This window comes from Abramis brama (genome assembly GCF_963993115.1).
Source record: "Abramis brama genome assembly, chromosome: 25".
Lineage (NCBI taxonomy): Eukaryota > Metazoa > Chordata > Actinopteri > Cypriniformes > Leuciscidae > Abramis > Abramis brama.
Window position 1 is genome coordinate 17674770 of NC_139987.1, and position 13742 is coordinate 17688511.

The window sequence follows — 13742 nt, forward strand, 5'->3', positions numbered from 1 at the left end:
ACACACATGCATTTTGTTTCTATAATCATATTATGTTATATTTGTGTAATTTTATTGCTTAAAAGAATGTTGGCTATAGGTGTGTATAATTTCATTCATTATTTTTTATTAACCTTTATATGTTATAATTATTATTAATATTATTACCAATTTAGACTTTTAATGTGAGTGGGGTTTTTTTTGTAATCAGTCTCTAAATGTAGAATGATAATATCTAATTGACCTATATTTCAGTTATTGGCTTCAAAATATTATAAATGATCAGTTATCAGCCAAAATATCTACATCAATTCATCTCTAATTTTTCTAATATGTGCTTTTTAATCTCATGTTGACTATCGGGAGAATATGATAGCACACTCTAGCCATCCAATATCTTCAATATTTACGTCTTCAATGCATGTTTTGGCAGCTTGAGTTCACTAAAAAAGTTTTATTGACTTTTACTATATACAAATGCTTATTGTTATTGTTTTGTTGTAGAAGCTTTATCTGACAAAGGTAAATGTTCCATTATCTTATATTTGCATCAATATATTCACAGCTATTACATTTAAAATGATATCCTGCATCTCTTTTCAGACGAATGCCTCTGTGTCTAGCGTCCTGCAGTCTCCATTGGAAAGAAAAATGTCTAAGGAGGAAACAGACTCTCCCTCTAGTGGTAATGCAGAGTTCACCACTGCCAGCTCTGGAGCAAGACAGACCACTGAGACCAGCCAGGAGACCAGTGAAGAGATGGAGCATCCAATTGGCAGTGTGCATTTATAATTCACTGCTATAGTGTTCCAAAAATTCATTATAGGATATATTGTTGAAGTATTATTGATTTTAGCATGGTGTGCTAATGGTGTAAGAATCAAACTGTTTGTGATTCCTGTAGAGAACAATGATGTGGATGATGAAGTAGGTGACAACCCATCAGATTCTAAACATCCTGAGTCCTCTAAAGAAAATGTGCTTGAAGATGAAGGCATCTCAAAGAGGAAGGGCGAGTGTAAGGGTGAAAGTAAATTCAAACCCGTGTCAGATACACTGTGAGCCGGATCTACAATTAGGACTGTTATTTTAATTTTTAAAAGGAATTAAAAAGACGTACGTTTGTATTTTCAGACCAGCATCCAGATCTTAACTCTGCTGATATGGAAAGTAATGCAAACTCTCCAAAGAGCAATGAGAGTCACAGCCTTAATGAAACTGAGAGGTAAAACCCAATACTTTGCCTTAGTAAGGGGTATTTCATTATTGGTTAATAACTTTCTGACAGTGTTGATAAAAATATAATAATAATAACCTGCATAATGATTCTAGGGCTGTTTGGATAGAGAAATTGATCTATATTTAACACAACATTGCCCTAAAAAATGAGTGTCTATTTACACTTCATGTGTCTTTATAACTCGGATAGTTATCCACTTAGGTATGTAATATTTCATTTACACTTGTAAATGAACCAGAAATTGTCTGCATCAAAAGTCTGCATGAATTGGAAATTGGGAATTTTTTTCCCCCTATTGTGACGTATATCCAAGTAAAACAGCTTCTCAAACAAGAAAAAACATTACTCTTTTGATTTTCACAAAATAAAAAAAAGTACAAATATGTGCATGGATAAATTACATTTAGAAAAATAAGAATTGTCCATTTTGATTTCATTGTTTTAAAATGAATCAGAATAGTACATTAAAAGTCTACAGCAGTAAAGGGTGGATATGTATGTATTATTTCTTTATGTACAACATTTTGGAAGGAGTTCAGTCTAAAATCTTGCTGACAGTTATTTTAATAATAATATTAGTAAAGAAACTACATAAGAGTTCATGTTTTTTGTAAAGTTAAGATCATCAAGATCTCAGTAAAGCAAAAGAGACTGTATTTGTAAGATTCAGTAAATTAATTTTTTTGGTATGCAATAAAATGTATTTTATTTTTATATTTTATTATTAAATGGAGTTTAATAATAATAGCTCTCCTAAAACAGACAAAAAAAGAAGATACTTTTACTTTGAAATCTTGCAGAGCAAGCTCCACCTTGGATGTGGATCTGGAAAGAATGGCTTCAGAAAGAGCCCCTGACAAAAAAGGAGAGGGGGATGTTAGGGACTTGTGCTGTCCAGAAAGAGACTACATAGAGACAGCAGGTGAGTGAAAAGGTCTTTTTTTGGCCTTTAAAGGTTCAGTAAATAAGCTCAAACGCCCACTGTAGTGTTCAACTGGCCTTGTTGATTTTCTCTGTAGAAGTCATAAATAAGCTGGGAGAGCGGATTGAGACAGCTTATCAGGAGAACCATACTAACAGGTGCACAAGAAGCCTAAAATAAAATGCTTTTGACCCCAGGAATACAGTGCTAGTGTAAATCTTACTGCTTATAATAGAAATATTGAAATTACCATTGACTTTTAAACACTTCAGCCTTACATTAATGCTTTACAAGTAACTTGCTAACTAAAACTTGCTAAATTTCCTGCCCTAAAATTCATTTTTGTAATTTCATTGTTTGTTTGTTTTATCATCAGAGTTCTTGAGCATACACCTCCAGAGTCAGTCAAACCACACTGTTAAAGAGGAGCCGATCTTTTGGATTTCCTCAAGGACTTTTGCATCTGAATCGTTTCCATTTTAGATGCTTAAGGCATGTGGTTTGTGTTCCTTTATGTTGAATTTACTGTTAAAGGAAAAAAGATCTTTTAAACTTGTTCTTAACATATGCACATCTTCGAGTTCTAGCGTTGATGTTACAATTTACTAGCAGATGATGTTGTTCAAGGTAATATATTTTTTTTAAATGATTTTGACGTTGCTACAAAAACATTTATTGCTATTTGTCGTGTTATGTTTAATAAAGCTTCTAAATAAAACAACACATATATATAAAAATAAAAAAGACATTTTATTGCATACAAATTTTTTTACTGAATCTTACAAATACAGTCTCCTTTGCTTTACTGAGATCTTGATGATCTAAAGTTACATAAACTGTTTAACTTTGCAAATAATATGAACTCTTATGCAGTTTCTTTCTTGTACAAATCTAATGATTCCAGATGATGATATAATTTAATACAGCAGCATAACAATGCTGAAGAAATTAAGTTTATTCCTTAAAAAGACTGATAAAAGTTAGTTTATTTTGTATGCAATCCCAATGAATGTATATACTGAACTTCATGGACAAATGTTTCTGAAATGTTCTCTAGTATGCCATCATTCAAGTGTGTTATAGAGGCTTTGATGGGGTTGCATCCATTTTGTCCCGGTTTCTCAGTCCTTTACCAGCAATGACACAAGTCCTTTCTTATCCAGCTCAATGAGTTTAAGGTGTTGTAAGGTCTTCATTGCAGAATCATTGACTTTCATGTTTAACTTCTTCATTCTCTGAGTGCTTATCGGCCCCCTAAAGTGACAAGAATGAAAAGACTTAGATCAAATGCATTAGAAAACTTGTTGCCTTAAACTTCACTACATTGTGAATCATGTTAGGGCTCAGGGTCAAATATGACCAGACAAACCTGTTCTTATCTGAGAAGTACTCAGATAACTGCTTATTGAGCATGTTGAGGTCATTCAGCTTCAAGTTACCACGTACACTCCGCGGGACAGTCTCAAATGTCCCCTCAGACACCTCTTCATGCATGTTCCGTGCTGCAAGACAGACAAAACAACTAAATATATTACAATTATTGAGACTGATAAAGATGCTGACATTGTGAAAATGTTGCAGCTGCTTTATGTTGATGATTTTCTTCTGTCCTTACATTCAGACTGTGCTTGAGTTTGAGGTTCTGATGTCGGCATGGCCTAAAGAAACAGAAACGCATTCATAAATTGCTAAAAAGGAAGCTTTCACCTCATAAGACCACAAATATGGTACAGACATACAATACTGTTCAAAAGTTAGAAATGTATACTGTTATTCAGCAAGGACACATTTAATTGATCAAAAGTGACAAAGAAAATTTGTTACAAAAGCTTTGCAGTTCAAATAAATGCTGTTCTTTTGAATTTTCTATTTTTGAATCCTGAAAAAAAAAAAGGTTTCCACGAAAATATATAGCAACACAACTGTTTTCAGCATTGATTTTTGTAATCAGCTTTGCCATTACATGAATAAATTACAATGTACTATATTAAAATGGAAAACAGTAATTTTACAACATTACTGGTTTTACAGTATTTTTGATCCAATAAATGCAGACATAAGAGACTTATTTCAAAAACATTTTTTTTAAATCTTACCGACCCCAAACTTTTGAACAGTAGTGTAGTTGTGTAATTATGATAAAAAGCATTTTTTGATAAAACTGTCTAACCTCTACACTTAAAGCGGCAATGGATGAGCAGAGAGCATCTCTCGCTTCTTGCTCTTCTTCTGTCAGTGGAGGAACCTTGAACACCAGAATTCCCATTAACACACATAGAACCACAAACATCATGGAACTACTTTACTTTTCAAAGAACACTCCCTTTACCATGGTAAAATCATTGTGTATGGCCTCTAATGTAGTAACATTGACAAGGACCCTTTGGTTTTGTTAGATTGTTGCACTAATGAATGAATACCTGCACATCCGCTGTGTTCTGCAGCTGTTGAACCAGCTGTACTGTCGTGTCCAAGTGAGCTCGTATGGAATCCATGGATCGTTTCTGTTCTGCTGCGATCTCCTCCACTTGAGTGCACAGGGCCGAATGGCGTGCTTTGATCGCCGACAGGTTCTCCAGCAACTGAACAGGGTTTCCCTAAAATCCACAACCACAGATTTAGAAAAACAGACTCAGTCATTATTTAAAATGAATAAATGTATACAAACTTACCTCAAACGAGCCCGCTTCACGCACATTTGCCATGAAGTCAAATTTCAGCCGCTTTTCCACATATTCTATATCAGCTTCTGCTTTCTGGAACTACAAGGACACGGATCTAAACACCATCATTCAGTAAGCATTCAGAAAACTTGAGTCAGGAGTTGATTGCCGTTCATAGGCTTTAGCATTTATTGGCCCATCTGAACGAGGGTACGATCTAAAACCTGAAACCCTATTAGCAATATTGCACTACTCTGAACACAGTGGACAGCAGAGGCAATACTGATAGGGTCTCAAGAATTAGGATTAGACATTACAACCTGTAAAACAGAGAAAACAAACAACATGCCAACTGAGATGGTGCACCTCTTTGAAAAGTTGTAAACATTGTGCAAAGCTGTTCTCAGATGCTTTGACAATACTATTGCACTGCTAGCTGTCCAATACAGTAGTGCAATGAAGTCAGAGCACCTGTTAACAGCAATTGATGTGACTGGCCACGCTGTTGACCCTACCTTTGAGAAAAATCCCTGGCCAATGCCCTTTTAACATTGCACTGCTTTAATAACTGGGTTATCAGTAGTACAATATAAAAGGGGCACTGGACAGACAGTACGCATTCAGGGTGGTCCTTTTGCATGCTGAAATATCCAACAATCATGTAAATAATGCCAATTAAAAGCCTGGGGAGAAGAACACAGTTTTAACATAAACATTAGAAAACATAAACACTAGGTGCTGAGATCTAGATATATAGATGTTTCATCATTAATTGCTATGGTATTTAATTCATTATATATAGCTACTTTGTATCTATTTCTTATTTATTTATTAGGCAACATCCATAGTTATTCATAAAGATATATACACATATATACATACACACATCCATACATACAATTTCTGACAAGCTAATACTGCGCCCCCTATCGTTTCCTCGCACTAATGCTATTTAAACATGCAAATATAAAATTAATACAGGTTTAAGGTTTTACTAAAAATCATTGAATAAGAAAAAGGACTTTTATGAGATTTTGCAGGCATGCAAATTGTCAGAATCTTCAGACTAAACGTTTACAAAGATCTGCGTGTCGCCCAGAAGCAATGGACACATTTTATATTCATTTTATCTGTTAATAACAAATGCGACATTAACTTGATGTATATATGTCCGAACCGTTTATGAGTGTATATAAACCTTATTGAATAACGTATAGGAGTAAGTTCGGGCTGCAGCGCACAGTTTGGCGGACAGACGCACAGGCCCTCCCGCACCCGCACTCCCCTCACTACCGACCAACTATCGAACCAAATAAACATTTTCAGGCTGAATGCCAAGGTTTCGTTTCAAAATATGCGCATTAGAGTAATTTAATGACATGAAGACTGATATTGATGTAAATATTATTAAATTATGTAATTAGCTGTGGCACTAGTTAGCCATCCAGCTACATGTTTTTCGTAATTTTCTCCCCTTCAACCTGAGGGAAAGACAGAGGAATATAGAGAACATGTAATTTTTCATGTTTTATTCTGCATTACGTCGTCTAATGCAAAGGCACCGGTATTATTAACAAATAGACGGATACCGCCACTTTACAAGGGAAAACGTTTGATGGAAACGTTTGCCTGAAAAAACAGCTTACCATCGCCTCCAGTTTATCAACTGTCTCCATGTTGAATAGTTTACATTCCTAAAGCAGCCCCGGAAATATAAAGCTCGCAGCAGAACGCAAGACCTTCTCTGATTAGTCAGCTGTCAGAGAGCGCGGAAGGTGATTGGCCAGTTTGGAAGGAGAAAGAGCGGAAAGGGGGTGGTATATTCGGGATGGAATTCTAACGTACATGTCTTGGACGTACTATAGTGTGTATTACTGCGCATACTATTTATAATTGAATGTGAAATATGAATCCTAAATTCAGTGATTGAAATATTTTTCTTCCACCCCTCAAGTTTTGTGTTAGAGTATGCTGACTATTAGATAATATTACATTGTGGGATACAGTGTTTATTGGAAAGAAAAACAATTATTTAGCATTTTAAATCCATTTTCTGTAAAAACTTTTGTCACTCAGATCAAATAATGAATTTATAACTTCTTTTTTTATACACCACACTGAAATATCAAGTACGGAACACAGTATTCTTTGCTGTAAGCTTTTGTATACCACACATTTTGTTGAATTAAGTAGGTCATCCAATTACTCTATGCATGCAGACAATGTTGAATCATATACCTAACATAGCCAGACTCAGCACAGTATTCATACTCTATATTACTACACTGCACAGTATTCAGACTTTACACTACATTATCTTTATTTATAATAATAGTTCACAAACATTTTGTCCCAGGCCTTGTAAATATAGCAAGAGACATGTTTTATTCTCCAAGGTGTAATGTTCAGGCCGGGGTAATTTTAGAATTATCATGCTCCTAGACAAATTCAGTTTTAAAACTAAATTCTTAATAGGCCAGGAGCAGTTACTACTGTTTAAAAGAAAAAAAAAGTTTATCAAAAGAGTTTTTTAAAACTGTAAAAAAAAAAAAAAAAAAATCAGAGGGCTGAAAAAGTTTCTATGACGTTTCATCCACACGGACCAATCGATCGCCAGGATGTGATCAGCCATTGAAAGAGTAAGCGGTGGTAAACCCCGCCCCATTTAACATGACTGACAACATTTCTATTCAATCATAGCTCTGCATACAGACTGCTACACCAATCAGAGAAGGCCAGTATGTCATAGCGTCAACAAAGCTTGGCTGCACCGTAGGCTTGTTCTCACCCGGTTGTCTTGTTAGAGGACGTTGGAGTCACAGTCAGGAGGGGCTCTATATCAAATATTAATTTTAAAACAGCAAGCACTTACAAAATATCAATCCAACATGTTCTCCCGCATCGCTAGACCAACAGCCACCCTCGCCCGGAGCTTGTCCACCTCCTCCCAGGTAAAAACGTTCATATTTGTTACCATGCGAGTGCGCTAACACATTAGCTTACGTGATGAATATGAGTGTATAATGACGCTGACATGTCAAACTGGGATTAAAACTTTTCTTTATTGATTCGTGGTCCTTAATAATCCATAGACTACAATAATATAGTTGAAACTAAGTTAAGAACCTGCATCCAGGTAACTTAGAAGTTACCTTGCTTGGCATTTAGCCAGCACACTGACAGTGTGATTTCTTAGTTATATGGACTTTAGGTTTATAGAGGTTACAAGAATCATGAATCCAGTTGAAATCCTGCTGTCCGCCATGAGTAGGTTTTAGTCGACCTTGCCAACTCGTGTAGTCTGCCTCTGCCTGTGTGCGATCATCCAGGTTAGAGATGGCATCGCATTGACTCAACCCCCTTTGAAAGGTCATTACTGCAATCAGCTTGTCGTGTAGCAAGTACTACAAAGTGTCTTGATCTGTAATGAGAGATCAGGCTTAATGCAGCTTTTGTGTTGGCTTAAAATGGCAAAAACGCTACTGTGATGATTCATCATCTGATATGTTTCATGAAACAAAACTTAGGGCTTTATAAGGCTTGTAGTACTTATATTCCCCATACATCATCACACCCACATTGCATTCCTTTTTATTCTTAACACAGTGCAATACATGCGTTTATTTGCCAATAGATTAAGACTAATTAGTTTGTTTTCCATAAACTCGCACTAAACGCACTTGTATGCCATACAGACTTCCTTTGTACTGTCTAAACACTTTACAGAGTCCTTAATCACTTGCTTTAAACCCTCCCATTTCTCTGCATGAATGGTAGTAAAAATTCCCACTGGCCTATTTCCAGACTGAAAAAGTCCCAAGGTCCAGTTAAAAAAATGTTTGTGTGACATCCATTTGTAAACGCATAGACGCACAAAAGGATGTTTAACATTCTGCATTCAAAGGTTGTTCTATTTTTTTATTTTTTTTTATTTAAAGGGATAGTCCACCCAAAAATGAAAATGAATTACTCACCCCCATGTCGTTCCAAACCTGTAAGACTTTAGTTCATATTTTGAACACAAATGAAGATCTTTTTGATTCTGTTCCTCCATTGACAGCTACGCAACTACCACTTTGACGCTTCAAAAGCTTCATAAAGAGATCGTATAACTAATTCATATGAATTGAGCGGTTTACTACAAATTTTCTGAAGAGACCCGATCACTTTATATGATTAACAGATATAATTTAAGCTTTTATTAACATTTAAGCATTGATCAAGCTCAACCAAACCTGCTTGATGCGTGAGATCAAATCTCATTGGTTCTTGCACGTCAAGCGAACGTGCTTGAGCTTGTTTACCACAACTGATGTGTAGGTGATGAATGTTTATATGTGAATAAAAGCCTAAATTCAATCTCTCCATCATATAAAGTGATCGAGTCTTTTCAGAAATCTGGACTAAACCGCTCAATTCATATGGATTAGTTTTACGATCTCTGAATGAACCTTTTGAAGCGTCAAAGTGGTAGTTGTGTAGCTGTCAATGGAGGGACAGAAAGCTCTCAGATTTCATCAAGATCTTCATTTGTGTTCCGAAGATGAACGAAAATCTTACAGATTTGGAACGACATGAGGGTGAGTGAGTAATGACAGAATTTTTTGGGTGAACTAACCCTTTAAACAGTTTTCGATAACCAGGTTATGATAAATGATACCTCTTAAATGTTTATATATTGCACACAACAATACAAAGCAGTACATTTAATGGCCTATTGAGTCAAAGTACACTTTACTGATATAAGTAGGGTGGATTAGCACATAGTGCAATTGTGTGACATGTTGCAATTTTTCCTCCTTGCAGAACAATGCGAAAGTAGCTGTCTTGGGTGCCTCAGGGGGCATCGGGCAGCCCCTGTCCCTCCTACTGAAGAACAGCCCTTTAGTGAGCCAGCTGTCACTTTACGATATCGCCCACACTCCTGGAGTGGCTGCTGACCTCAGTCACATTGAGACCAGAGCCCATGTCACAGGTACAGAAATGGTTTCGGCTCATCAAGCCTCCTTGGTTCTGATGGTTATAATTAGATTTTTTTTTGCATTTGCAGAGAAATCATATTTATTATTTTAAAGTTGGCATGAAATGGAAATTTGCTGTATTTTCTAAATGCATCATCTTAATCTTGTGAACGATTCATCCAGATAACTTTTTAACCCATAATTTTTAATTAAAATATCAAAACTTGACAGTTGAAACAACCTACTTTTATCTGGTAACATATGCTAGACTTCTCCAATGCTTAAACCCTACCACTTTTTTTTTTTTTTACTTTAAATTAGTAAATAGTGCTAATAGTCTTGCTTTGCAGGGTACATGGGAGCAGATCAGCTGGGTGCTGCACTGAAAGGCTGTGAGGTTGTTGTCATCCCTGCTGGTGTCCCAAGGAAGCCTGGTGGGTATAGGTATATATATATATATATATATATATATATATATATATATATATATATATTTATATATTTATATATTTTTTTTTATATATATATATCTCTGCTTTGTTTTTTTAAGCGCATTTATAGTCAGCATCGAATGGCATTTGCAACATTTTATTTGTGTGAATGTAAAATAGGATATTCAACAAAAAAAAATTTGATTGGCTTAAACATAAGGGCTTTGGGATAGAATTGGGCTCAGTTATAAATGAGAAATTCTTATGGATTTCTATACATTTCTGAAGATTGATCTTTTTGCCCTTTTTTCTAGGTATGACCCGTGACGACCTGTTCAACACCAATGCCACTATTGTGGCCACACTAGCTGATGCCTGCGCCCGTCACTGCCCTGAGGCCATGATCTGCGTCATTGCAAACCCTGTAAGTATAAACAGGGTTCCCACGGGTCCTTGAAATTCTTGAAAGTTTGTGAATCTGAAAAATATTTTTCAAGGCCCTGGGAAGTTTTTGAAAATAAACATGCATAGATGCAGGTGCTTGAATTTATTTTGCGAAAGAAGTTTTCTGGAAAAATCCATATTTTTCCCTCCAGTCCGCTAATGTGTTATTTTGCCAACATTTCGTGGCTTATGCATACTAGCTTGCTTTATTTACATTAGTTACGCACATTTACGTGTTATGTTAAGTGTTTCCCGCGTGAGGTACTTTGTGTTGTACGTTGCCATGACGAAATGACGAGCACACGGAACTATGGGACCTCAGCGTTTCACAGACACACTGTGAAACATTGCAAAAATAGGCTGGTTACATGAGCCTAAGCTCTTTTCAATAAAATTCATGCACAAGTTAATATCAGATCATTTTATAATACAGTATAGGATGTACCAAATATCCTTCAGTTTTATGCAAAACAGAAATATGACAAATAGAATATCAGATTTGTCATATTGCCAAAAATAAATGCAAAAAAAAGCTTTTTTGCATAGTTGTATTTGACACATGAAAACTGTATCTTACAAGGTAACACAATGTTACCTTGCCCTCAATTGAAATGTGTCCCCACATTAAGTCCTAGAATTTGAGGGTGTTGGACCTGGAAAGTCCTTGAAAGGTCCTTGAATTTGAAGTTAACCAAGGTGTGGGAACCCTGTATGAAGTCTTGGCGAGATCAGTACATTGCTGTTATATCACTTTATAACTGCTCAAAGGTCAAAATGGCATCTAGCACTACATATCTATACACATACATGCATGTATGCTTTGGACCGTCTGTTTAAGATAGTTGACAATTGTTCATATAGGAAAACAAGTTCTGTATTATTAAACTTCATTGTGAATTTCAGGTGAACTCCACTATTCCCATCACATCAGAGGTGATGAAGAAACATGGCGTCTACCACCCCAACAGAGTCTTTGGTGTGACAACACTGGATATTGTCAGAGCAAATACTTTTGTTGCTGAGCTCAAAGTGAGTTCTATAAACTCAATAGATACAGATTTTTAAGTGCAGACTTATTTATTTAATGTCATCATCAGAACATACATTTGCACAGTCATTTCATTGTAACGGTTACTGCAATATTTCCAGGGCCTTGATCCCGCCCGAGTCAATGTGCCAGTGGTCGGAGGTCATGCAGGAAAGACCATCATTCCTCTCATTTCACAGGTGAGGAGAACCTGTATTACTCCATAACTGATAACTTGTTCAATAAGCATTTGAACAGTATTGCATTACAATGACTAGTACCAATTCAAGCTTTAACTTTCATGTCAATCCAAGTTTTTGGCAGCCTATTTTGTAGGTTGCTTGCTTCATTTCTGTGGCATTGCACTGCATATCCCTGCTCATTGTGTAATCTCTCATTGGTCTACAATCCTGTACCATAAATGTAAAATATCTTCTGATTGGCTTTTTTTTTTTTTCTTTAGGACAGGTTGTTTAGATTATTTGGTGAAATGATGAAGCTGATGTGTGTTATTCTTTTCGTGTTGTTTTCAGTGCACACCCAAGGTTGAGTTTCCTGCAGATCAACTGTCTGCTTTGACAGGCAGGATCCAGGAAGCAGGAACTGAGGTTGTGAAAGCTAAAGCTGGTGCAGGTGAGAACTGAGGATTTAGATGCTGTTTGATTGCTTGTTTTTTGATTGCATTTAGTAAGGCTTTGGTTCCTTCATGTCGCTGGCATCTTTTTTTAATTGTGCAGAAACTTAATTTAGATTTTATTTTTATTTTTTTAAATACCACATTAAAAATACCATTTAGAAGATCTGAAATATGAATTTGTATCTGTAAACCTAAATGTGTCTCTATTCATAGGCTCTGCCACTCTGTCCATGGCCTACGCTGGAGCCAGGTTCACATTCTCCCTTCTTGACGCCATGAATGGAAAGGAGGGTGTTGTTGAATGTGCATTTGTGAGATCTGAGGAAACGGAGTGCAAATACTTCTCTACACCTCTCCTGCTTGGGGTAAATCTAGCTAGATCCTCTTTAGATGTTACTTCATCTTATGTTCAGATCATACCAGGTCACAGGGACAACAACCACCTGGTAAAACAGGCTTTATGTTTTTGTCTTTTTGTTTACTAATTTAAAAAAATTATAATTTCTCTTCCTTTTCTCAGAAAAACGGCATTGAAAAGAACCTTGGCCTTGGCAAGATCTCTGCGTTTGAGGAGAAGCTGGTAGCTGAAGCCATGGATGAACTGAAGGGCTCCATCAAGAAAGGAGAAGATTTTGTTTCAAACATGAAGTGATCTGTGCTTGTGGCACGCTACCTGTGAAATGTCCTTTATTTATAAAGCTGAATCATTGTATGTCAACAGGGTTTCCCAAACATGTATTTTCATCATTTTCAAAGATGCAGACAGTCTTTGTGCTAATTAAAACAGTAATATCCAGCCATCAATAAAACGGTTTGTTTACCAACTATATACGTCCTTGTATTTTAGTTCACTCTATTCAAAAAAATTGCTATTTTGCTATGAGATTATATTATTGACTTGTGTTTTTTGTTTGTTTTTGGTTATAAACCAATGCAATTTGAGTGACTCATAAATCAATGTGAATGAGTTTTACATAAATAGAAATGGCTCTGAGTAAACCTACTGTCAGTGTTATTGTTATTTTTCATCAAGGATCCACTTTCACATTCTAGTCTCTTTCCATGTGCTTATTCAAATGAATAGTGATTTGGAGGTATTTAAATGAAGCTTAATGATGTAATAGATTTTATATTTCCTACACACTCACACACACACACATATTTACATTTATGCATTTTGGCAGACACTTTATCCAAAGCGACTTGTTGCATTTCAAGGTAAATTTTTTACATTCTTATCAGTTCTCAGTATATATATATATATATATATACATATCTTTTTTTTAAAAGATCTATTTATGATAGTTTCAAGTCTGCTCCAGATTTGTTTTATTTGAGAAGGGTGCATGAATGATGATTTGAAAGGATTTTCCCCCCACAATATTTTGCAAGCTTAACTACCCAACTTTCTGAAAACCTCAGACATCCAGTTTTATAG

General features: G+C 35.8%; 2 protein-coding genes across 3 annotated transcripts; one reads left to right on the top strand and one right to left on the bottom strand.

The window, feature by feature from the left end:
• Positions 1 to 2870: 2870 nt before the first annotated feature.
• On the bottom strand, positions 2871 to 6569 carry ska2 (spindle and kinetochore associated complex subunit 2). 2 transcript variants are annotated; one of them, XM_084105562.1, is made up of 7 exons: positions 6451 to 6569; positions 4814 to 4903; positions 4562 to 4738; positions 4312 to 4386; positions 3757 to 3799; positions 3511 to 3643; positions 2871 to 3395 (listed from the first exon to the last, which is right to left on the bottom strand). In XM_084105562.1, exons 1-7 carry the CDS (start codon positions 6478 to 6480, stop codon positions 3263 to 3265), a joined length of 681 nt encoding a protein of 226 aa, XP_083961688.1. In that variant the 5' UTR covers positions 6481 to 6569; the 3' UTR covers positions 2871 to 3262. The 2 variants fall into 2 exon arrangements, with proteins under 2 accessions (XP_083961688.1, XP_083961689.1); XM_084105563.1 differs by lacking the exon at positions 6451 to 6569 and adding an exon at positions 5320 to 5487 and having other exon boundaries at positions 4814 to 5124.
• A 962-nt stretch (positions 6570 to 7531) lies between these two features.
• Positions 7532 to 13131, top strand: mdh2 (malate dehydrogenase 2, NAD (mitochondrial)). The gene is made up of 9 exons (XM_084104021.1): positions 7532 to 7755; positions 9611 to 9779; positions 10116 to 10199; positions 10511 to 10620; positions 11544 to 11669; positions 11790 to 11867; positions 12201 to 12300; positions 12518 to 12669; positions 12825 to 13131. Exons 1-9 carry the CDS (start codon positions 7693 to 7695, stop codon positions 12954 to 12956), a joined length of 1014 nt encoding a protein of 337 aa, XP_083960147.1. The 5' UTR covers positions 7532 to 7692; the 3' UTR covers positions 12957 to 13131.
• The last annotated feature ends 611 nt before the right edge of the window (positions 13132 to 13742 follow it).

Bases quoted from the DNA above. Each gene is read 5' to 3' on its own strand.
- ska2 (XM_084105562.1), bottom strand. From the start codon at position 6,480: ATGGAGACAGTTGATAAACTGGAGGCGATG. The intron at 4,739-4,813 runs GTAAGTTTGTAT...TGTGGATTTTAG, and splicing joins GTGAAGCGGGCTCGTTTGAG to GGAAACCCTGTTCAGTTGCT. The intron at 3,644-3,756 runs GTAAGGACAGAA...TCTGTCTTGCAG, and splicing joins AACTCAAGCACAGTCTGAAT to CACGGAACATGCATGAAGAG.
- mdh2 (XM_084104021.1), top strand. From the start codon at position 7,693: ATGTTCTCCCGCATCGCTAGACCAACAGCCACCCTCGCCCGGAGCTTG. The intron at 12,301-12,517 runs GTGAGAACTGAG...CTCTATTCATAG, and splicing joins GAAAGCTAAAGCTGGTGCAG to GCTCTGCCACTCTGTCCATG. The intron at 12,670-12,824 runs GTAAATCTAGCT...TCCTTTTCTCAG, and splicing joins CTACACCTCTCCTGCTTGGG to AAAAACGGCATTGAAAAGAA.